The sequence below is a fragment of the Micropterus salmoides genome, unplaced genomic scaffold (assembly GCF_014851395.1).
Source record: "Micropterus salmoides isolate LMB-PRFRI ecotype aquatic unplaced genomic scaffold, ASM1485139v1 Ms_hic_scaffold_15, whole genome shotgun sequence".
Lineage (NCBI taxonomy): Eukaryota > Metazoa > Chordata > Actinopteri > Centrarchiformes > Centrarchidae > Micropterus > Micropterus salmoides.
In genome coordinates, this window is record NW_024040596.1 from 24,442,465 (window position 1) to 24,468,634 (window position 26,170).

General features: G+C 43.1%; 1 protein-coding gene across 1 annotated transcript; it reads right to left on the reverse strand.

Annotated features, from left to right (window-relative positions):
• Positions 1 to 14,068: 14,068 nt before the first annotated feature.
• Positions 14,069 to 20,372, reverse strand: LOC119903692 (zona pellucida-like domain-containing protein 1). The gene is made up of 2 exons (XM_038719914.1): positions 20,281 to 20,372; positions 14,069 to 15,230 (listed from the first exon to the last, which is right to left on the reverse strand). Exons 1-2 carry the CDS (start codon positions 20,370 to 20,372, stop codon positions 14,069 to 14,071), a joined length of 1,254 nt encoding a protein of 417 aa, XP_038575842.1.
• Positions 20,373 to 26,170: the final 5,798 nt, after the last annotated feature.

The window sequence follows — 26,170 nt, forward strand, 5'->3', positions numbered from 1 at the left end:
AGTGAAAATCCACTCCTGTGTCATTCTCTACTCCAGATCTGTCCTCCTGCCGTGTTAAAAAAACCAAAGACTCAGGAAGTGACAAATGAAAAAAAGAAGGGTAGGATGATGAAGGGAAGCAGAGTAGTGGGAAGACAGATAAAGAAAAAGAGAGCGGAACCAACATTTAAAGGGTAAGAGGAACCAGGTAATAATTTTAGATGTCTACCTGGGGAATTTGACGTAACGACTTCCACAGATACAACATTCCAGGCAGCTTCACCCCCACATCTTGTTGTATCCTCTGAAACTCACCCCTCTTCCAGTCCCTCTGTGCCCCTCCATGAGGGACGATGATGTCAGATCCAGTATTTCACAGCCAGAAGCGGGCGATGACATGGACAATTTGGCCTGTGAGTTCTCTCCAACATTGAACATGGTGTTACGATTACACGCTCCACTGCAGGTCCGACATGCCAGGGATGAAGGGGTGTGTGTGTGTGGGAGCCGGGGTTGTAGACCTTTTAAATAACTTTCATAGAGTACAACTCTATCCTTCTCTCTCCTCGTAAAACAGAATAACACTGATAGATATGCTGCGATACAGTGAAGCAGAGGAAGATTCCAGGAAACATGCTCATTTCTCCTTTGCAGCAGTGAAGTCCAAAACTCCGCCTTCACTTCCGGTCCAAGTGGCCTCCCACACACAAGCAGAGGGCAGAGGAAGGACTTCTGGAGTGGGTTTTGGAGTGTACAATATATTTATTTATTTAATTTTTTATTTAACCTTTATTTAACCAGGGGAGTCCCATTGAGAGTAAGAACCTCTTTTGCAAGGTGACCTGGCCAAGACAGGCAGCAGCATATAAAAAACAATACACATAGGTACAGACAAATAACACAGAAGACTAGTAAGCTAACATTTCATAAAGGCATTTTAAATCATTTTTACAGTCTAAGAGCATTTAGACATCAAGGCATCTGCCTCTAAGTCTTTCATTTTGGATTTAAATGCATTTAGCGAGATTAATTCAGTGAGTTTCAAGTCCTTTTGCAATGTATTTCATGCTGAAGGTGCAGAATACAGAAATGCCTTCTTTCACGTTTCCATATGGGTATTTGGCACAGAGAGCATAAAGAAGTCCTGAGAACGCAAAGATTGTCGCCCATTACTTTTCTGCATGATATGAACACATAGGTAGCTTGGCAGCAGACCAAGAATTGCCTTATATATGAAAGTGTACCAATGAAATAGCCTTTGGGTGGCTAGAGGAGGGCATCCAACCCAAGAGTATAGCTCACAGTGGTGAGTCAACACTTTGGAGGAAGCATGGTAAGCTGTGTCAATCATATGAAGATTCTGTGCAGAGGTATGCATATATAAAAGATCACCATAGTCCAGAACAGATAAAAAAAAAGTGGTGGCCACAAGTTGCTTTGTTACATTAAAAGAAAATAAAAACCCAGTTTTAGCCTCAGGATTATCACCAGGTACAGCACATGTGGCATAAAGTCAGAGAGTCATCAATCAAAAGACTGAGGTATTTATAGGAGTTAACAACCTCTATTCCTAACCTCCCCTCAGAATGACAACCGCAGGGATGCTTTGTGGCCTGGTCCTGGATTTGGTAAACAACATAAGTTTGGTCTTATCTGCATTTAGAACTAATTTCAGCTGCATAAGGGTATTTTGGACTTCGATAAACGCATTATGCAAATATTCATTCACTTGTACAAGAGTTGACGCACAGCAATATATGACAATATCATCAGAAGCGCCATTGACTTAGTCCAGAAAATGCGCATCTGTGTATGTGAGTGCAGGCAATGGAGTGAAAAATGGAGAAAGGCACTGCAGTTAATGTGGTCTGAGGGAAAGGCCAGTAGAGAGACGCAGGAGGTCTTTGAGACCCAGAACCCAGACAGTTGCAGGTATATATTCAGAGAATCAACGCAATATCCCAGTTAGATAATCCAGGAAGGAGAAATCCACATACAAATCTTAAAAATGCCGTTAAAAACTAAAAAGTTAAAGAAAAACTTACAAAACTTAATACTGACACTGACATGCTGCCATGTTGCTATATCACTCAGAACCAGCCTCTAGCAAAGAGGGAAACATAGGAAAGAAAAATGACTTTCTTTTTTTGTTTTGTTTTTCCTTTTACAGCCAGTTTGGGTTTCATGGCCATAGCAGGTGAAAACCTGAGCAGGTTTACAATCACTTAGGAGAACTGAGAGTAAGAGAGCAGTTTGGCTGAAACCCTAGGGTTGGCCTTCAGAAGGGGACTGGAGCACAGCTCAGCCTCCGAGCCAAAGAAACTCCAGGAAACCCAGCAGAGATAGCTCAGTGAGATATCTGATATGGAATATCTGAGTGTAATGAAGGGAGCTGTCTTTCTGGATGTAAAAACAACCCCAAGCAGGTATTCTCGCCCAAGCCTGGTTCCTTGGGGCATGATAACTACATGTATGAAATTTCACAAGTAGTAGATAATGTCAATGAGACACAGATGGGATTTCCCACAGATGCTCAAGCAACACAGAATCCACAAAGCACATGTTTCAAAAGTATTTGTGAAAAGTGTGAATGCTTTTTTAAATTTTTGTTTCCTGATCTTAAAGTACGCTTTTGACATTCAGATTTTTTTTTTAACTGAGCGTAAACAAACTTTTTTAACCTCGATATTTAATTTTGAGACATGTGGGTTTTTTTCCACATACAGCAGAACCAAAGACAATGAGTCTGACCCTTTTTTACAACAACAAGAACAAATCTTTAATGGGAAAATGCGTTTGTTTTAGGCTGCCTGGGTGACTTTTAGATGACCTTGGCTGTCAGCAGATAGTAAATAAAGAGGAAGCTGCATGTGTTGAGCAGGCTGTCATTGTGTCAGGAAATCAGTTTGTCTCCCTGACTCTCCTCCTCTCTAATGTTCTTTATGATAACTGATTTAGACATAAATTAGTTTTCAGTGGTAATTTGCTTGAATTTTAGCCAATTTTAGTTATTACATACAGTTTATTTTGCCTCTTCTGAACAAGCACTTATCCCAACAATTACCTAGTTCATTCAACAGTCCACCAATCAAACTTTATAATGTCTTTTGGAGTTTTTTCAGGACATGGGAAGTTTGCCTCATGAAGATGTATCCATACTACATACTCTAAAGTCCCTTTCAGACAGGCACTCTTTACGTTAATATGATGGCAATTATATTTGCTTGAATTAGAGCCTAACTTTTAGGTAAAGATACGTAGGATTAGTGATGTGTCCGTCGTGAATGAGGCAGCTCAATAACCCAGCTCCCATTTGAGAGCTTGAACAGGAAACACTTCCTTGCTGAAAGATGTTATAAAAACAATATTTATCTAGCTAGCAGCATACAGTGTCCATGTCAAGCAAAGTGCCAAACTTAAAGTTAATGTAATTTATGTTTATTATTGCTTAATAAAATTTGTTTATGTGCTGATGACATGTTTTCTTGGTAGTTGTTTAATACATGTAGGTGTGTTTTTGACATGGAACAATAATTGGATTACTGTAAATAAGTAGATCATGGTCACTGTTATTAAAGCTTTTACAGGGTATGCAGTAATCTGATGTCCCCTATACTTTTATTCATCCTATTTAATTTGATATTGAAAGCTCCCCATTGAGTCATTTCATCCTCAACCTTCTCTGCTATTGTTACAGCTCGGATTAGGCATCTAAATAACTCGACACCTTTGCAGCCTGCATGTCATATCGGCTGGCGATTGTCCCTCTTAAAATTGCCAGAATTAGTGGCTCCACAGGAGTCTGCGTGGCCGTGGCTTGTGTGAATTCTCAACACTAAGTGTCACGTTCATGTTGGATACTTCAGACCTATAATGGTGAATTATCCGGCTCACAGGAATTGGCCACCATACTTCATTCACAGGAATTCGGCAATGACAGCCCTCTCCCCATGGAGGAATAAACATGGAGTCTTCACTCACCACGTCTCTCTCCGTTCACACTTCTTCACCCTCAGCTCTGACACATCTGCTCACTTCAGCATACAGATATCAGCGCTGCCTAAGGTGTGTGCTGACAGGAGTAGGTGTAGATTGTTTAGGGTAAATACAGTACAGGAAGTTAAATTGGCAATTTGAGGGTCAAACTATATTGTCTGTGCCTTTGCTACATGTTTTGATTTTAGTACGCTTGAAATTTCTCAAGATTTGAACTTCCTTCTTATTTTCCTTTTGGAGCTGGGAAAGATTTTAGATCCCCATAAATCGATCTTCAAAAACAAATGAGTGAAATTCCCTGCACAGACTCAAATCATCTTTGTTGTCTCATGTCAACGGTTTAATATGTTTTCAAGACAATTTCATATAACAGTGTTTATTCACCTCAGCATAGGCAAGAAACACCTGCAGTGGACATGGTGAGTTGCGTTTTGTCTCCTATAAGGACTTGTTGAGTCATCCAAAGGGAAAGGACTGTTTTGACTTAAAGTGAGCCTCCCAAGCAACACTTCATTACTTACTGTGTACTGCTCTTGTTTTAATAGGTGTAATACTAGCTCCCCACAGATACATGTGCAACAATCTTAGCCAATACCAGTGTCTGCAGAGTTCTGCTTTCTGTCTGGAAAACCATGAAGCATAAAAACAGGCACAGGACGAGGAACGCAGGAGGAAAACAGTATAGTATACAAAACTGTACTACCTTTCAACATAGTGTTGGTGTTAAAACCTTTGAATAACCTTGACAATACTAGGATGGGAGGCAGGATTTGTATGCGGGCTGAGAAGTTTAGCCAACAACTCAGGGCAAAAAAAGTCTACTGGGTAATGCAAAAGGGCCTCTGACGGTCATGATAGAGGTCCTCAGTTCTTGGACAACGGCTGATTTCACAGCATACAAAAAGACAGTGTTGAGACATGTGATTGTTGTGCTTGTTTAAATTGGTTACAGATCTTATATGTCATTCACAGTATCACTGTTTTTCTAGACTTTTGTTTTGTATTGTTTTCCTCTGTGAGACAAATGTGATTCTGTATTCCCTGTTTGAAACTGACATGTGAAAGATTGTGGGGCTTTCCTGACATCTATTGACATTCCAAAACAACCCTCACCTAACACATTTATGCCACCCATGACCTTGGTGTTGTTGTTTTTCTCATGTATTCAGAGGAATAGAGTGGTGAATATAAGCACTAACAAGTAGTCTTGATTTCAGGGACATCTGTATTTTATGAACAATCCTACAATTTTGGCAAGATCAGTGTGGCAGTGGGACTGCTGCAGAGGAAGAAAGGACATTATATTTAATAAAAATCTTGGTTCTTGATTCATAATTTTGCGGAGAAATGTCCCAGACGTGTTGTGTCTGGATCCAAATTATAAATTTCCCACTGAGATTTACATATGTTTTGGATTATTTGTGTAGCCTTACAGTTTAGTTGTGTAAACAGAAGTCAGGCATTGAAGTGTGTTAAGAGAAATTCTGAGACTGCACTGCTAATCTGTGATAAGTATTTGGACAGTGATCAGTAGCATCTTGCACTTCAAATATCTACATTGTTTTATTAAACAAAGTGTTATCAACTTACACCACAGGTGAGGCAGGCAGTCCAAGAAACAAGCAAATCCAAAAACAAAAAGTCAAGGTTCTGAAAACCCAAAAAAACCCATCCAAACATGTCAAGGAATAGGCAGAGACACCTGACAACATATGAAGATGAAGTGACAGTAACCAATGAGAAGACACAGACTTAAATACACAAGAGGGATGTGATTAATACGGTACAGGTGGAAACTATCAGGGAAGAGCAAACAATCAAACCAGTGGAATAACAGCAGGAAGTGAAGTGACCAGAAACAAGAGGAGAGGAAAATACCAAAGTAAAACGAATAAATGACATAATGACAAAACAACACAGAGAACGAGAAACTCTGAGACAGGAAGTAAGTAAACAGACACCCAAAGAAGGATTTACAAAAATAAAACAATAAAATAATATCCCACAAACCTAAACCCATGACTTCTGAAGCTCATTTATTTCGATGGGACCTTTGACACACACACATCCACACACATGCACACACACACACACACACACACACACATAGGGACATTGCAGGGACTTGCATTCAATCCCTGGAGACTTACCCCTAATCATATCCGTGATCACTACTTGCCTTCACCTAACCCTTATCCTAACCTTAAACCAAGTCTTCACACTAAATGTAATGATTTACATTATGGGGACTAGCATTTTTCCCCATAAGGAAGCAAGTCTCCACAATGTGAGTGTGTAAACAGATTTTTTATGTCCCCACAACATTAGTAATAACTGCTGTTCGGCAGCCGCGTCAGGGCATGTAGTGTCCTTAGTGGAAACCACCATTTCCTTGCTCGTTAGATCTGTGTGTTATTGAGAGTTGGTAACTCACCCAGGTTGATCTCAGTATTGGTCTGCAGAATTGGGCTAGGAGAAGCTCATCACTGATTACTTACACCTGTTAAAAATTACTTGTTTTTGAACGACGGCTAGAGAGGTTTTTGTTTATTCTTTTGTAAGTAGTTTAGTAATCCCTCATTTAGGAGGGATCTCTTTTTGTTATATTTGGTTGTTTTACGCACCACCCGCTTGCCCATTTTCTGTTTGACCTTTTTGTTGTACCGGACTGTTTAATAAATAATCTTTCCACCCATACCAAAACCATCTGGTTTAAGTTTTACGTCTCTCCTACCCCTAGAGAGCGGGGATGTAACATATTTGGGGGCTTAAAAAATCATTTGTTACTCAGTTTAGGGGAGTGCAGTTGGCTGACTGAGCTATGGCAGAGCATTTTGATTTGGACTCATTTATAGTCAACTCGACCCTTGAGAAAATTAGCAGTTGTCGTAAAGATGACTTAATTCGTATAGCCACCCATTTTGGAATCACGGTTGCCAAAACTTTATTGAAAAAGGATCTCCGGATCCGGATTATTGATGGCTTGATAGATCAGGGGGAGATTGTGCTACCTGAGTAGGCTCAGCAACCTGTGGGAGTGACACTTCCAGCAGCCATCTCTACAGAGATAGAGGATGTGCCTGGCCGCCAAGCTCAGCCTGATTTGGGGAGGGACGGCGCGGCAGGTGAGCGGATGAAGACGCCGTTCACACTGCCACGCTATGATCCATCTCCACCCAGCAGCAGTGCTCGTTCCAGGGATGAGGCCCGGATGAAAGTCCAATGACTCGCCCGTCTCCAACTTGACGCACAGGAGAGGGAACGGCAACAGCACTTGCAGCTTAAGCTGGATGTTAGGAGGCTGGAGCTAGAAATGGAGGTTGACAAGGCTGTGAGACTGTGGAAGCTTGAGCTCGAAAACTCCAAGGTGGAGCAGGTTCCACCGTCTGCCTCAGGTAGGTCACAACCCTCTCCCTCCTCTGATACATCTATCGATTCAGCTAAAATTAATTTTGATGTGGGTAAGCATATAGCTTTGGTACCAACCTTCCGTGAGACCGAAGTGGATTTCCTATTTCTGCGTTTTTTGAGCGCATTGCTGCCGCATTACAGTGGCCGCCTGGAGTCTGAGCTCTCCTGCTCCAGTGCAAGCTCCAAGGTAAAGCTCAGGAAGCCATCGCCACATTACCTCTGGAGGACAGCGTAAACTATGAGAAAGTGAAGACAGCCATTTTGCGCATTTATGAGTTGGTCCCTGAAGCATACCGACAGAGATTTCGGGAGCATAAAAGAGAGCAGGGCCAGCCGCCACACTCCACCCTCACCGCCGCTTAGCCCACCCAAAGCAACACAAGCTAAGAAGGATGATCGTAAGTGTTACTACTGCCATCAGAGCGGACATGTAATCGCTAACTGCTACACACTGAAACGTAAGGAGCAGTCTCCTAGAGTTTCCCAGCCTAAGGGTGTCGGTTTGATCAAAGGAGAGTCCCACACGCTTAGTCATAGAGATGAATGTACAGACGTAGATGCCCTTTGTTTTCGAGGCATGTATTTCATTTACTGGGTTGCCTGCTGACCAGCGCCTAGTTAAAGTGTTACGAGACACTGCTTGTTCTCAGTCAGTGATTTTAGCCTCAGCCTTGCCTTTCACTGATCAGATAGCCTGTGGTTTTGGTTCCGTATTGCGTGGCATCGAAATGGGATATGTTCCCCGGCCGGTGCACCAGATACATGTACAGTCCGACTTAATTACTGGTTTCTTCCCAGTAGCAGTGTGTCCTGAGCTACCTGTCCAGGGTGTAGTACTCCTGATGGGTAATGACATTGCTGGAGGCAAGGTTACCCCTACACTAGAGGTCCTGGACTCGCCGCCGGGTAATGTGACTCTGATAATACTGATTTGGTTAAAGTGATCCCCGCCTATGTGATCACCCGTGCACAAGCCTGTATGAGTCAACGAAAGCCTTGACATTAACTTATGTGACAGTGTGCTCATGCCAGCTTTCACAGGTGTACCTGACCTGAAAGAGGTGGCGGAGAAGCCTGATAGGGGACCTCAGTCTGAGGAGGCTGGGGCAGAGAAGCCCCTAGGTTCTGATTGTCTGCCGGTCACCCGTGAGCGCCTTGTTGCTGAGCAGAGAGCTGACCCAACACTACAATCGTGTTTCGCAAAAGTGGTAAGTGACAACAACAAAGCAAGTAGGGAAAAAGTCACTTATTTCTTAGATATGGATGTTCTAGCACGCCGATGGTCACCGCTCTTAGGGGCTGATTCTGGAGGGGATAGTGTGGCTCAAATAGTTGTGCCCTTGCCGTATCGACAGCATGTTTTGTCCATAGCGCATGAGAGCAACTGGTCAGGTCATCTAGGCGTTACCAAGACGTACCAAGACATTCTTAGGCATTTTTTGCCAGTAGTAGTTTACACTGCCTATACACACAATGTTGCTTCTGGAAAACACCAGTGGTTGAAATTTCAGACCCAAGGCCTGATTCCCTTCAACACTCTGTGTGGTGCATGATCAAGGTTTCCCATTTTCTTTTAATGATGACAATAATGAAAACCTCTTTCAGATTGAAATCCAAAACACATGATCCCTGATCTAAGGGTCCACAGTCTAACTGAGACACTTGATGACTGCATCAGGCAGCGAGACCAACAGAAAGCTTGGCTCAATTGGTGCCATGTGGGTATGATACATTTATAATTTGTGTATCTATTTTTTTATACTCCTACAGTGTATGTGTGTCCTACATGTATATACATATATGTATATATGTATATGTCCGTGTGCACATTATTTTATTCCTAACCAGGAGTCCAAATGTAAACAAGACTAAGATTCTGCAGCGTGTGTGAGGCTGTACTTACTGTAGTTACAGCAGTGTTTTGAGCTAAATGCTAATGTCAGCAAGCTAACATGCTCGCAAAGACAATAATGTTTACCATGTTCATCTGCTTAATTTAGTGTGTTGGCATGCTAATATTTGCTATTTAGCACTAAAGTACAGCTGAGGCTGAAATGTCAATTGTTTCCCAGGTTTTTGGTTGTTAATTATTAAAAAGTTTACCTGGTGGTGGTACTAGATTAATAGTCGGGTGATCCCCAAAGTTATTATAATCCATCCTGAAGAGAACATGAATGTCTATATCAAATTTCATAGCAGTCCATCCAACAGTTGTTGAGACATTTCACACAAAACGAAATGCCAACATCATGGTGGTGTTAGAGGAAAGGTCAGAGGATCACCAATGTCATTAGGATTCATCTTCTGGGAACCATAAATCTCATGAAATATCTCACTGAAATATCTCACTGAAATATCTCACCAAAATGGTTAGCCATGTACATGGCTAACCATTTTGGTGAGATATTTCAGTCTGGACCAAAATGGTGGACCAACCAACCAAAGACAGATAGACATTACCATCCTCAGAGCTATGACATTGAAGTGTCCTTGAGCAAAGCTTAAACCCCAACTGATTCATTGAAGCCGCTCAAAACTAGCAGATCAGACTGGTTGTACTGGGCAGTTTCCAGGTGTGGATGTGTGCAAGTGTGTGTTCAGTGCATTCCTCACTGTTATCCTACACCCACCCATGAAACTGAGTGTGATCTTCTCAACTGATTCTGAGTTAATATGATGAAATATGTATTTATACACATTTATAAACACTGCTACTTAACATTTGCATTAATATAGTACACTTCATTGGACCAGAGGCCAGAGTGACAGGGACTATTTGGAAACTAACATAGTGGCAGAAACGAATGAACACGGAGAGAAGGAGATGTAAGGTTGTTCATCTCTGACTTGAACTGCAGGAGTCCATGTGGCTGATATGATATATGAGGCTGCCTCTGTCTGCCCATGCCAGCTCTATAGGAGGCAGTTTCATCTCTCTCTGCAGGGAAGACCAGATTTATGGAGCTGAAACTGTATGCCTGCATGCTTTTTCCAACTCTCGCCAATCTGCACCAAATGAGGAAGGTTAATAATCAACAGAATTTTTTTCTATTCTCCTTGTCATTATTGATTACAAGAATCAGATCTTAACGTGTAAATAAGCCAACAGATACCTGAAAGAAGCAGTGATTGAAATGTGTGCCAAAAATGGCTAAGCCTAACAGTGCAGTTAACAAAACTGCATCTGACAACCTAGGTTCGTTTGGGGTTTTCCCACACAGACACAATATCATACATACACAAACTCTCACACATGCACACACTCCTCTGTTTACGGACAGCAAGTCTTTCCCCTCCAGTTTCCTCAGGCTTCCAGCCTGCCTGCCCCCTGCTGCTTAGTCGTAAACTCACATAATATGTTTAGCATGCTCCATGATCATCTCACTACTGCTGCTCAAGGCTGCTGGCTGCTATCATATCAGACTAGCAAGGCTGTTAGGCCATCACAGGATACATAACACTGATATAAAGTGACTGTACTGACATGTCAGGAAAGCCAGGGGGTTTCTGATTTCATTACTAGCTTTTATTATAGCATTTTATTTTATATCTTATGTTTATTTTTTCTCAAATTTTCTGTGACTGAAATGATCTACTGTCCACACCTTTATTTCTACTGGATATTCAACTGTTGTTCATGAGGCAGAATTAATCATGTTTACAATACATTTACATTTTCAGACAATACTACAAAATTGTACAGTCAATCAACCTTCATATCTAAAACAAAATTTAGAAATCAGTAACAAAAATATTCATTGTATCATACTGGGAAAGCAAAATAAATACTAATGAAATAATTCACCTTGCCTTTCAACAACTCTGCCAGACAATCTCTCTTTGTTTGAGGTTTAACTCCAATTGGATTTTCTGCCTCCAGAGCAGCTCTGCCTGCAAGATTGGACTAAACTTCCAATCTGTGCATAAATGAAATTCAATCTGCTATATACATACATGCACATGCCAGCTGGAGTCAGGGACAGCCGGGCAGACAAATAGACTTCCCATTAAACTATACTCCCTCAAAAAAAGCCTTAGAGAATAAATCTCCAAATATATAATGCCTATACACAGGAGAGCAATCACAAAATGGGCCTCCTTCCTACAGCTTCTGTATCTCCTTCTTTCTTCTTTCTGTCCTCTTCAGCTCCTATAATTTCCTCGCCAAACCTCACTGGATGCTACACTGCCATAGATCAAATCCTGCTTGACTCTGGGAAAAGTTCAATTCCAGATTCGCCCGTCTCTACAGCAAATAATGATGATCAGATCAGGTCTTAGGTTAAGTATGAAACCAATGCTAACTATTGCTTCATGTGGTGTGTATGAAAGTAACCCACATGTATGTGAGGGTAGGCTTACAGTAAGTGCTTTTCAAGAATGCCAAAGGCTTCTTCTGAAACTCCGTATTTTCCACTCACTAGTGCAGTGCCCGTTCAGGGACTTAAAAAATGTATCTCAAGCTATTTTATCTCTGCAAGCAGGCACACGGTAATGTATTGATGTTTGTTGTTGTAATGTATTGTGTTGTAACTTGTCTTATGTGTTATTGCTAAACCACAGGCATCAGTTTTAATATACTTTTTTGCCTTTGTCTGAAGCAGGAAACAACCTGTCTACGTAGTTCTACAAAAAGACTAAAACAAGTACAAAGAAGCATTTTCTTTCCATTAATCAACCTTCACCTCGGGAGCACATCACAGAGAGACTGGGCAGTTATGGCCCAGTGGGGTCAGAGATATACTGCCCTGTGTAGCCAGATAGGCAGGCAACTTCCTCTTCTGACATATACGCTGGCAATACGGGGCCTGAGGCCAGCCGAGAAACTCTTTCACAAAAGGATGAGGGGGGAATATTTTCTGGTGTTTGATGTACCAGGAGAAGCTTTTATGCTGTCATATATACATGCAAAGTATATAGGATTTTCTAAACATATAAAGAAATATATAGTTTATCATAGGTTACATATCTAGATATCATGTTTTTTCTGTGTCTGCATGGGGTTCTACCAGGTGTGTCACAATTTGTCAAGCAGTACACAGGGAATACAAGGGATTGTGACACAGACACAGAACACCAAGGCAGAGCTGTTACAGTTCATGTATTTTTTTAATAATAATCAAAAAAGATACACTTGCTTACAGCACTGTGACACAGGCAATGGTCAAAACCAGGTAGACAGTCCGAAAAGGCTAAACTATTGCAAAAGGGAGCAGTCAAAACCAAAATTCAGCGAATAATGCATAAACTCTAAAACTTAGCATAAGTCCAAAACACAGCAATAAGACAGGACCTCTTGACAAGACTACAAAGATGAACGACAAAAGAGAAGGGAAGCACAATGACTAAATATACAAGAGAGGGGTGGATAACAAGAGACAGGTGAAAACCAAAACCGTTCAAGGTGCTGTGGTTTCTTCCTACAGTCCATTGATATGCAAGTTTTGTGAAATGGAGTCTCTGAACTGTGAATCGGACTGTGAATGTTTTTATCTATCCATGTGTGGTTAGCTCTGTAATATGTTGCTCACCTGCAAAGAATGTCCCTTGCTAGGACAGTCAGAAAAGTATTAAGAAAATTATGGGATAAAAGGGATTGATGCATGGATGGATGGATGCAGGAACATGCACACAAACAGTGCTGTAACTCTCTGAAACCAAAACTCTGCACGTATCAGATTTGAAAAATCATGATTGATCATGAATGTAGCAACATGGATCTGTGATATCACACCCCTGTATTATATAATGATTATATGCATCAAAAGTATCTTACAAAGGAAACAAAGTACAACAAAGCAAGTCCTGGTAAGTTGTGGGTTAGCAAACAGTTGCTGCTACAGCTGCTCCTGTGAAGCTAACGTGCAGAAAGGACGAGATGGTCCCAGAGCCAGTCACATAATGTTGTGTTGCTTGGTCCAAGCCACTTTATTTGTTTCCTATTTACAGAGCCAAGGCTGTGTACACACACCAGATTTGTTTGTAGCGCACTTACAGAACGGACAGCTTTTTTTCCCGAAGCTTATAAATGCATATGTATGCACCTATAGTTTTTCTACTGAATCATCTAAAAATGTGCTAATTATCTTTCCAGGACTGATACACAGTTAGGACTGAAGTTACAGACATGCAGGGCTGCCATAAAGGAGGGGGGGAAAGGGGAAAGCATTCTGGGGCCCAGCTGCTGGGGGGCCCATGCCCAGCACTAAAGATATTCATTCTAAATATAAGCTAAGATAACCAGATTTAATTTTGAACTAAAAAACTCACCATTACTCATTAAAATAACAAGAAATTAAAATTTTTTTTTGTGTTGCTTTAGTAAAATATAGCCAGTTTCATAATGAAATGAATCCTCTCCTGAAAATGGTATGAGTAATGTTTGTTGTACGCAACATCAAAACATCAAAAGTGCACCACATGAGGCAGGCCATGTATGTGTTTATGTAGGACATAGAGAGAGAGTTAATGAGATTTGCGAAGGGCCCATTTACTGGACCTTTTCAGCAGCCCAGTCATTTCTGTGGACAGGCCTGCAGACATGCGCATATTTCCCATCAGATGCAGGGATGAGCTGAGCCCTGTGCTCCACCAGAGAAGTAAAATGAGCCAGCAGATACAATACGCCAAAATGTTATGCCCATAAGGCAAGTATTCTGCATTTCAGCACATGGATACCTCCTTACTTCTTGAGCCTTTTGTAAAACACAGCTGCAACGTAGACAATAAAGCAAGCAAAGGCAAGGATGCCAACAGCCACACCAGGCCTAACAGCAGAGTTGTCTTCTCCTGTTATAAGGGGTTTCTCTTTGGACTCTGTGTTATCTGATTTGGTGATGATCTCCAAAGAGGTCATGGTGTAAATCTTGGTTATACCCACAGTAGATGTGTCCAATGTGCCCCTCTTCCTTCTCTTGCTGCACTGCTTGAAGGTGTCGCAAGTGCTTTTTTCACAGAGCCGGGTGATGCAGTGGAGGTAGTAGGTGGAAACGGTCTGGTTCTGCTGCTCGATGAAACGAAAGGCCGGGAAGCTAAAGCGGGCACTCTGGCTGTCTCCATTCTCGATCATGGTGGTGAACGTATCCTTTGAACAGGGGACAAACAGGTTAAATAAGGTGGAGTTTGAAGGCAGCTGGGAGATAGAGGCATAGCACCGGTCCAGCAGGATGTTATACTGCCCTGTCAAGTTGGTGGCCTTGACCTCGACATACACACTGGTCCTCAATTGAATGCCCAAATGTGGAATGACCATTGGTTGAGTGTAGTTGGCATCACTGAACAGTTTCATGCTTAAGGTGCTGATGAAATTCCCATTGTTGTCCTTGATTGCAATAGAAGACTCAGACACATCAATGTCAGTGTTGTTAATCAAATATTCTAAGGCATAGGCACAGGAGTAGTAGTACTTCAGCTCAGTATTGTAAGTGACTGTGGCTATTGTAGGATCGATGGACTGAACCACACCGCTGATGTTGACCGTCTGGATGTTGGAAAAGTCAGAGAACATACCTGTCCCAGCATCACTGGTGATCCTGAATATGCTTCCACAGGCGTGGGTCCTATTTAATGGGAAATTAAAACGAGCAACAGGTGGAGTCAGAGAATCATCCAGGGTTGCTCTACAGGCTGGGTCCAAGATATTGTTCAGGATCAGCAGAGTCTCATTGTAGCCAGTGTACATGACAGGGCAGATGTCAATCGCCAGATCAATGGATGAAGTACCACACTGCACTGCGATGTCAGTAGCCTGTGGCAGTCTTGCTTCTGTTCCACACTTACTCAGGAGCAGCTGACTACTTCTGACAGTCATGAAGAGTAAAAGTAAAATAATCTCCATTGTTATTCTTCAGCTTTACATTGGATTTGTTGATCTTTCTGCTGGAATCTTGACTCTTGCTTCTCAGTTTCTTTGAGTCTCTGGGCTGCATTCAGGGGTCTTTATAGGTAAGTGTATCCTATGGGATTGGTCCAAAACAAGATTGTGTGATTTGTGAGCAACTGTATTGTATTAAGTGGGAGAGGTCTAGTCTTGACTATGGCCTGAGGGCAACAACTGAAAACTAAAACTAGCTATCTTGAAATACAGAGACAATGGCCAGGAGTATTGTTTAAAATAAAGATTTCCATGGCCCCCGTAACTACGCCTTCATGAAGTAACTGAACCTCGATGAGATGAATTTCTGCATAACACAATGATGAATTATGACAGGCACGACTTCAATAGAACTGCAGTGAACAGTAAGCTATCAAATAAATGAAACTTACATAAACAAACAAATCAGACTAAACATAAAGAAAGGTCCATACATTACCTCCAAACACTCAGACTTTACTGCACAACAAAGGGCAAAGGGGGGTGGTGATTGTACAGCGGATAAGAGGCATGCCTTTGATGTGAGATACCCGGGTTCAATTCCCACTGTGACGCATCCACCAATGTTTCCCTGAACAAGACACTTTTTTGATAAAAAGATGTGTCTTCTTCCCATTGGGCCATTTTGAGCATCACATGATGGGTAGTAAACACCAATATACATAGTAATTATAGTACTATTACATAAACTATTATTAAAAACATAATAGTGTCTGCATATGTGAATAGACGTGTGTTTTTTGTATACATTGTTCAAAATGTGATTCAATACAGAAAAGTGAAGGCGAGAGTTGCATGTGTGTTTCTTCATCCTTCTCCCATTACCTTTCCCCTTGTTTAAGGGCACAACATTATGTCCCCACTATAATATGACACCTTCTGCCTTTGTACAGTACAGTAAAAGACACTGACACTGATAATACCACAGAAAATTACGAACCTGCTTTAGCAGCAAAGATATTGTAAGTACGTCAGGTTTTATCGTCTGATCTGGAATCAAGCACATTATTTGATAAAGATTCTCTAGACCAGATGGTGATATGTGTTACCTTTTATAGTACGACACAGGACAAAAAGAAAAATATATATATGCATGAACATAATGAATATATTTATGTATATATAAACTAATGTATATATATATATATATATATATATATATAAAGTAAGATAACAAAGATCACAAAACAAACTAACAGAAAATTACACAATTAACCAAATTAACAAATAAATCACTCATTTGCATTGAGTTAATGCAAAGTTAATTATGAGTTAATTTTAACATACCGCTCATAGATACAAGAAATGTTTCTCTCTCTCTCTCTCTCTCTCTCTCTCTCTCCCTCTATCTCTGTCACACACACACACACACACACACACACACGCCCATTAAATCTCCTTGTTGTCCTTCATTAATGATACCTCTTGTCAGTGGTAGTGACATTAGGCAGGAAGTGAGAGGAAGGACGACAAACAGACTCTGTCAAAGTCCTGCTGTGAATTTATTGGGTTACGGGGCTGGCGTTTGGGGGATGATGGGGTCACGAGGGTGGTGAGAGAGGGTCGCCTTCTCTCCCTGCTGCTCACCTCCGCTCTGGCTGTGTGATTAATGGTCAGAGCCTCCAAATCAACCGGAGGGTCTGCGGTGTTGAGGAGTCGCAGAGGCGGAAACACAGAAAAAGGAGAAAAATAAGGTGGGAATTCTGTTTGGAGGAAAACTACAACTTTCTGTTGCTCTTATACTGCACAGGTCATGACCAAACTGCTCTCTGTTATGATTAGGCCTTATGGGTTATTTTGTCTAGCGGCTAGCAGTAGCGAGGTGATGATAGCTCCTGAGACAGAGGATGTAAAGTGATGTGATGTTCTATCAGCAAGGCTGCATGGAGAACACAAGCTGAGTGTTAATCTGTTGCTCTGACCAGAGCTTCTATTATTTTGAATTGTAGTCTTAGCTGTAACAGGAACCAAGTCGGACCTCAAACAGTCACAGCCACCTTACAGGTCCTATGATGCATTTGTCCTGCATCTATTTAGAATTAACACGTGGGTATATATTTTGACTGATTTTTTAATATATTGTATACTGTAAGACATTTGTTAACTTGTTAACCAATTCACCCATTACGTATTACTCCTGGTCAGTGTTTAGTGAACAATACTTTTGCGTTACCTTGCGTATTCCCTCGCAATACCTTTCTTCTTCTGTTACTTCCGAGCCATAGCTGTGTATGCTCAGCTGCTCTCAGCTCAGCTGCAACACATCAACTTATTGAATTTTACTATGAATTGGCCTCTATTAAATAGGTTGCTTGATTAGGCCAACTGTTCATTTCTTCTAATGAATCTTTTTTAGTACAGCCTCCAGCTGCTTGACGTAGCTTTTTATTTTTTCTAACGGCATATCTGACTCCGCCCAAACAGCCACGAAGTCTTGCCGATGTGGTTCCACTTTAGAGAGTTTGCTTAAGTGATGAGCTCTAGCTAGCACGCTGATTTCAATATGCGAGGTAATGCCAAAGTACTGCGAGCAAAAGCAAAGTAGTCCTCAAAAGAAATTCGTAGTCCTCAAAAAAACATTCGTCACTGAGCCTCGTAGCCACCGTAGATACAGGAACTACAAAAATGTTAGCATTTACAAAAAAGTAAGGAATTTCTGTTAGAGCCACACTTTTCAGTGTTCGACCATTCTTTCCTTACTATTTCCATCTGTAAAGTATGTGCTTCATCATGAAAGATGGCTGCAAGACATTGTGGTGGCGTCCGTACTGTTAATAGGAACTTTATTTCCTCTGCAGCAGCCAACACAATACACAGCATAAACACTATTAGGCTGCAACCTGATTACCTAGCCATGCTGTAACCGAACTGAAAGTGCCACACACATGTTTTACCGATGCCAATGTCAGAAGCCGGTAAAAATAAAGGAAAATATATTTTTTACCACAATAGCAGGAACAATTAGATTTTTTTTCATAGTTTAATGATTATTTGAAAATCTTGACCAAACCATAGTACAAACACATATAGATGCTGCCCTACCCTATTCGCACACCTCTTTTCCCCTTGTATGGCCCTGTGCTAATTGAAAGCTCATCTGTTTCATGCATTTTTCTGCAATTTCCTCCTCTGCCGACTGGGTGCTGCTTTGCAATTAGTCCGACCTGGTTCACACCAGATAATATATCACCCTGTAGCCGCCATAGAAGTTGACCCATCACCTAATTGTTATACTAAGGAAAGGAAATGGCATATACAATATACAATGTGTTACTGCTCAGAGGTACAACATGCTGCATTTAATAGCACAATAATCTGGTATATACGGATCTTTGGAAAAGTTTCACAAACAAATAAAATTAAATGAGTGACCACCTGATGTCCCAAAACTACTGAAGTGCAGAGCTGGTAGATAGGTTCACCAATGATGTCACTGCAGAGAGAAAGTTGGCATGAACACAGTTCTGAAATGTAAACCATGCATCAGGAATTAATCTTAGCACTAAATTCAAGTTTATTTTCCAGACTTGGGTGTACTAAGTTGTGCTTTACGCTCGGTAATTAAGACCACAACCTCCTGAGCAGTGAGATGAAGCTTTTATGTTCTAGATAGACACCATAAACTGAACGAGGTGACAATACAGTCAACGTTCCTTAGAGGTACTTTCAGTTTCTGAAACCAGGAATTCTTTTACTCTGGTAAACCGTGAATGTAACAAAGTGCTTAACATCATTACTGCTAGAAATGAGTAAGATCACAGGATAGGGAATTTCAAATCCATTTAAGACAAGCTGATAGCTGTGTGATCTGAGGGCTTGATGTGCAGTCACCAACCTCTGCTCTTGTGTTTCTGTTCTTTCAGGATGTCTATCAAACCTCTATCCCAATTATGCAATCAAACATCAGATGCTTGAGAATGCATATTTGTAAAACCACCTAAAGTGCGGACGCAGGGTTCATACCTCATTTGTGTCATTACTCCAAAATGATATTAAGTGTGCTCATGATTAAATATGTGTTTTGCACTGTAATACAAAATTGACCTATCAAGATATGTTTACCAATAGTTGCCAGGTTAAATAAAGGGACTACCTCACCAAACAATTTGGGATATGGTTTGTCCCTAACAAGTAGGGATAAAACATGATATATGTATGAACATTTAATTAAAGTTTAATTTCTTACATGTGTCTCCACTTCCACCATTATACATTGATTTATTCTTGCCAAAGACTAGTCTATCTTGTATTTTGAGGTCCTGGCAGACACATAGTTTGTTGAAAAATAACTTAACATACAAATAAATAACATACAACTTTATTCTCCACTAACATGTTACCAGCAGCTTAGAAATAGTTATGCATAAATCACACTTTCCCACACACCCACTCTCAACACACGCACAAATTGTTCATGCACCAGTGTAACACTGATTTACGAGGCAGTGAATATTTCTTAGTAATGCCTGTTGTTGCCTTTGTCTTTCATGTCTTACATACACACACACTCATATACATGCACACACTGTGACTGTTTCCCTTCATGTGTGGAAAAGGGCAACTGCAGGGACCAGCTGTTAAGAACTAAAGCAGATATGTCCTTCTCCCCGGGGCAGTTGCTTTTCTGCAGCTAGGTTACACACACACATTCATGTACACACCCACACACGCACACACACACAACACGTAAATTGTATATATAGACAGACACAAGCACATACATCCGTGTACTATTATAAAATGCCATTAGATTTGACGTGTTGACTGCCATTTACCCTGGAGAGCTTCTGGTTGGGTGGCAAGGAGACTCGGTGTGTCTACAGTTTCATAAAGAGCAATATCTGAAAATGAAGAAAAAAATAACTCAAATCACAGGATCTCCTGTTGTGCCCCAGATATAATTTCCTCCTGAACTTCTTTCCTTTCCTTTCCTTTGCTCTGCTTTCCTCGCCTCTACTCTCTTCTTTAGCTTTCCCTTTTGTCTTCACAGCTTCACTTCTGCTTCCCTTTCCCTTTCTTACCTTTGTCCTCTTCTCTCTACTCCCCTAATCTCCTTGCCTTTCATTTCCATTCCTTTCTCCTGCTCTTCTCTCCCCTCTTTTCTGCTCACCATTGTTCCTCCCCTTTCCACACTCCTCCTTTCTCCAGCTTTCCTTTCCTTTCTCTCTTCTCTCCTCCTGCTACACACTCCTTTCCACACTTTTCCTGTCCTGTCCGTACCATTCTTTTCCTCTCCTCTCCTCTCCTCTCCTCTCCTCTCCTCTCCTCTCCTCTCGGTTTCACTCTTTAGTGAAGTTTGCTGCCATCACCTGCTGAATCACCTCTCCTCCTCCCCCTCTAGTTTTGAGTTACACCAGATGTGGACCTTCGCTTTTTGGAAGACTGATTGATTTTAGGCCTCACCGCAATCCAGCTGTTGTAGCTGTGAGCCGCTGGCTATTGAGGCTTTCTTACATACCTAGCAATGCAGATATTTTTAATTTTATTTACACATGTTTCTGACATTTGTGCCTCCACTCCAATTCAATGAAGGTGAATGGAATTTCACTGGTGGAGCTCACAGCATTATAAATGTAAATGTGCCTTTTGTTTTCCCACAGTTTTCATTGAAAGTATTTTGACAAAAGGAAAGAGTCCATATGATTCCAAAAGAGGTAAGTGAGAAAGCATATTTCTTCTAAGCTGGATGAACCTTTAAACTCAACATATTCTATAAGATGCAGTGGCAGCAGCTCCGAACAGTTTGATTACTGAAACATTTTTCGTCATTGACTCAAGCCCTTCCCCAGTTGCTGGTACACTGGTACTTGAGGACCACAATCTGTAACTCATGTACCAACCATCTGAACCATTTCTGCTAAAATGCAAGCACATTTCCTACATCACATTCAGACTGCAGTTCTATCATCATGAATAAAATCTTTTGTGGATGGAACACACTGCCATTCAAAGTGCCATTCGTGCAATCCACTCTAACTCCTCAGGTGGCACATGTATTTGTTATTCAATCAGAGCTTTAGCAATGTTATAAAAGGGCAGCTGGAGACTGTTCTTTTTTGGAGCAATAAATGCCAAAATAGGAGATGGAAGCAAGTGGAGTAAGAGGAGGAGCAATACCAAGGAGAGCTATAATCTCTGAAGAGATTTTGGCCACCATGATCTAACAATGAGGCAGGGTGGGAAGACTTTCCAAAATAAGAAGGTTAAGAAATTACATTATTGTAGTACAGTCCCCATGTCTCTTCTGCAAGGTATGAAAACGACATGTGCAGATATAGTTGGAGAAGCTTTTCAGGGCTGGATTCATCCTGCTAGGCAAATTTGCCTGCTGCTTGACCTGCAATGTTGATAAGGTACTGTGGTCAGAACAAAACAGGAGACAGGATGGAGCCAAATGTTGTTTTTCTTATTTCTATAGTGTATATATATATATATATATATATAGAGGGCTTATTATCTTTTTTTATAGTTTTTTTCAGTTGATAAGATGCAATGGTCAAAACTAAAGCCACTTTTTCAAAACTCTTCACACAGTCTGCATTAACAACATGCATCTTGGCCAAACGATTAATCTCACCTGCAAAAGTCACTCAAACCACCAAAACACTTCATACAAGTCTCAAAATGAACATGTTCAACCAAAACACTGGCAACAAGTCTCACTCAGAAAGCATCCATTGTCACTCAACACACTGACCTACAAAACACTAACAACAGGAAGCATTATCTAAATTTGATTAACTTTATCTTCAAAATGTGACAGATCTTTCATATAAATCAGTATTTCATATAGAATACAGTTGTTCTTAGACACCTTGGTGATCGAAATTGCAAATGGCAAATGCTTTGACACATTTATGCAAATGATTATGTACAATTGTCTGCTGTTTCCTACATTATCAGTTGCTTACTGTATGTCATGTTGATTACAATGTATTACAGTTTATTGGTTCTCTGTTGAGTAGCCTTACCCCCCAAAACATCTAGTCATAAGTTCATTGCATAAGTCGCTACATGCAAAATGGTTGAACATGTAATAATGTGCAAATTACTTTTTTTTGTGTGTGCTACAGTAAATTGATGAAGATATCTGTTATGATGTCAATAAGAATCTGTGAATGATTGTAGAAATGTACCAAAGCAACTGAGAAAAACGTCTCGGGTTACGTATGTAACCCTTGTTCCCCGAGAAGGGGAACGAGACACTGCGCCGGTGACGACACTATGGGAACGCCTCTGGGTGTGGCAGGGCTGAACTATGAATGAAACTACTCCAATCCTATTGGTGTTGCTAGAACTTTAGCGTGTGACGGCGTAATCGGAGGGGTATATAAGCACGCTGGCACACAGTACACATTAGCCCTTTTCTATGAGGCAAGGCACTCCAGGAGGGGTGAGGTGTGGCGGACCGACGCAGTGTCTCGCAGTGTCTCGTTCCCCTTCTCGGGGAACAAGGGTTACATACGTAACCTGAGACGTTCCCCTTCGAGGGAACTCGAACTGCGTCGGTGACGACAATATGGGAACGAGATACCCACTTAGGCCGCGCTGAAACCCCGCCTGCCCCCAGCATGCAGAACCTGACGGCATGACTAGGAGGAGAGCGCACGGGGGCCGGGTGCAGAAGGAAGGTCCAGACTGTAAACTGGATGAAAGTGTGAGGGGTGGCCCAGCCAGCCACGTCACACAAATCCTGGAGTGACGCCCCTGCGAGGAGGGCCCAAGAAGCTGCCATGCCTCGAGTAGAGTGCGCCCTTACAGCCATAGGTGAAGGCTATACCGCGCACCTGATAGGCCAGGGAAATAGTCTGAATGATCCAGTTGCTGATGGTGTGTTTAGAAGCGGGGAGCCCAGCCTTGGGGGACCTGAAACACACCAGCAAGACCGGGAAGACCTCAGAGTGTAAATACTCAGTGCTCTGACAGGGCAGAGCAAATGAAGTCTCCCGTCCTCCGCCGTCACATGAGGTGGGGGATGAAACGCCTGCAGCACCGTGGACCCTGCCAGTCTGGCCAGAACCTTAGGGACATAACCTGGACAAGGGTGCAGGATGGCCCTGACCCTCCCCGGGGCAAACTCCAGGCATCGGGGAGAAATCGAAAGTGCCTGGAGATCCCCCACCCTCCTCAGAGAGGTGATAGCGAGGAGAAAGGTGATCTTAAGGGTCAGGTGCTCGGCCTCAGCCGACTCCAGGGGTTCGAAGGAGCGATATTAAATCCGAGAACCACACTCATGCTCCCAACACGGGACCTTGGGAAAGGAACCAAGATTTCCTCCATACAGACAGGGAACGAAGGCATCTGCTCGTAACCCGTATCAGACGGAGCGGCACCTGCAGCCCCAAACGTTGAAGGTGGGTGAGGACGACATCTCCATGCCGAACAGCTAACTCTCGAGACTGGGCCAGGATGAGCCAGTCGTCGATGTAGTTCAGTATGCGGATTCCCTGGAGCCTCAGCGGGGCCAGAGCTGCATCCATGCATTTGGTGAACATGCGGGGAGAGAGTGCTAGGCCAAACGGAAGAACCCGATACTGGTAGGCCGCTCTTCTTTTCTCTTCTTCGAAGGCAAACCTCAGGAACTTCCTGTGAGAGGGACGGATGGAGACTGGAAATAAGCGTCTTTGCAGATCTATCGTGACAACCCAATCCTTGGAACTGATGATGGCGGGGATGGTGAGCATCCTGAACCTGAATCTCCTCAGAGATTGGTTCAGGGACCGCAGATCCAAAATTGGACGCAACCCATCCGTCCTTCTTGGGAACTATGAAGTACCGGCTGTAGAACCCGGACTCCCTGACTGGCGGGAAAATAAGCTCTCTGGCCCCGTTTTCCAGCAGAGAGCGAACTTCTTGTCCCAACACCTGGCTCTGCCCCATGTGCACCGCAGTCCAGACCACCCCGTTGAACTTCTGCGGGGGGTGGACCCGGAACTGCAGCCTGTAGCCATCATTACGGTGCGCAGGACCCACGGGGAAATGTTTGCAAGGCTCCACCATGCTTCTACAAAATCCGCTAAGGGAACCAACCCCTCGGGGATGGTGGCCGGTGTTATGCGTAGGTCCCCGGTGGCACCCGGTGTGAGCCCGATCGTTTTTCAGCTGCAACCCCTCGAGGCGGGAAGACTGGTGAGAGCTCGCTGGCGGCTAGCGTGTCCCGAGCGCCAAGACGACGGGAAGCCTGTTGCCTGAGCTGTGACGAGGGATGGGGACCTCGGTCAGTCTCTCTCGGGTGGGCCCCCCTACTCGAAACCTCAGGACCTCTTCCCCGAGCCCGCTGAGACTGAATGACGGTCCTCAGGCCCGTCTTCTCGGGGGGCTGTGGGCGAGAGCGTCGCCTCGCGTCCCAGGTTTGGGACGCTTCTCTTCTGGCTCCGGCGGTAGGAGCTAGCCGAGGGCTGAGCTCTTCTCTCTTCTTCCTGGACCCAGACCGGCGGGGGAGATATTGCCCAAACGCCTCTCCCTGCCTTTGGCGTGCTGAAACCTGCTGACGACAGCATCCACTGCCTCACCAAACAGGCCAGTAGGAGAGAGGGGCACATCCAGGAAAAAAGCCTTCTCCTTCCCCTGGATGCCCGAGAGGTTGAGCCACAGATGGCGTTCCGTAGCCACTGAAACGGAACGTCTCTTTGGTAACACGGAGTGTTAAGTCCGTAGCTCTACGGAGCTCAGTCAGGTCCTCCTCAGAGGGACCTCCCCCTAGGTCACAGTCTTTGAGAAGATCGGCCTGGTACGCCTGCAAGGTGGCCATGGTGTGCAGGCTTGCACCAGCTCGACCCGCTGCCATGTAGGCCTTGCCCACCAAAGCGGATGTCGTCCGACACGGCTTGGTGGGGAGTGCCGGCATCTGAAGGAATGAAGCGAGAGTGGGAGAAAGATAGCTTGCGAGTGCTTCCTCCACCCGAGGCATCGTTCCAAAGCCGTGCTGCTTAGTTTCTGTCACGCTGCTGTAGTCCAGAAGAGGGGACGCAGTCAGCCGTGCAGAGCAGCTCTCTTTTTTTTATTATTTTTTTTTCCTTTCTCGGTCTGCTCCATGATTTACACAACTCATTGTGTAAATCAGGAAAGAATGGCGAGGATCGACGCGGGGGTGGCGCTCAGGCTGCAGAAAGCTCATTGAGGTTACTGCCTGCCTGATGACGTCGGCCCGGCTCCCGGAAGTCATCCTCCATGATGTTAAGCACGTCTAGCTCCTGAGAATCAGACTGTGCAAGCCTCTCTAAACTCATACCTCGGGCAGGAGAAGCCGAGAAACGGGCTCCGAACGGGGAAGAGAGGAGGCGGAGTCACCAGACGAGGACCGGAAAAAGGCCTCAGCCGCCCCGACGCCCTCGGAGATATCACGCTGCGATCCCCATGACCGTAGCCGCATCCGACCGTCTTCCGAAAGAGAGCCTCACGAGACCTCAGCACCCTCAGGGACCGCAAATGTAGCGTGGGCATGGAAAAACACATTGTCGGAACTGATTACCAGACATGGTCTCTACAGCTTCGTCAGGATTTCCAGGTAAGACAACAACTTTCACGATAGTGGAGCTTCCAAACATACTCAGAGTGCCTGCTGAATAAAAAAAAGCTAATGTGTCCTGTGTGCCGGCGTGCTTATATACCCCTCCGGTTACGCCGTCACACGCTACCGTTCTAGCAACCCCAATTGGATTGGAGTAGTTTCATTCATAGTTCAGCCCTGCCACGCCCAGAGGCGTTCCCATAGTGTCGTCACCGACGCAGTTCAAGTTCCCTCGAAGGGGAACTGCATTCAGCAATTTACTTACAGAAATTTCAGTGCTGCAATTCAGTTTTTTCTCAGTTGTTTACACACTAACACTGGTACGTGAGACACAATGACCACAACTTGTAATAGAAGCACCAACCACTTGAACCAATTCTGCTAAAATACAAGCACATTTC

What these genes read in the sequence shown, in the direction of transcription:
- LOC119903692 (XM_038719914.1), bottom strand. Translation starts at nt 20,372, where the DNA reads ATGGTGAGCAGAAAAGAGGGGAGAGAAGAGCAGGAGAAAGGAATGGAA. An exon ending in GTAGAGAGAAGAGGACAAAG is followed by an intron (nt 15,231 to 20,280) that starts GTAAGAAAGGGA and finishes GTAAAGCTGAAG; the next exon opens with AATAACAATGGAGATTATTT.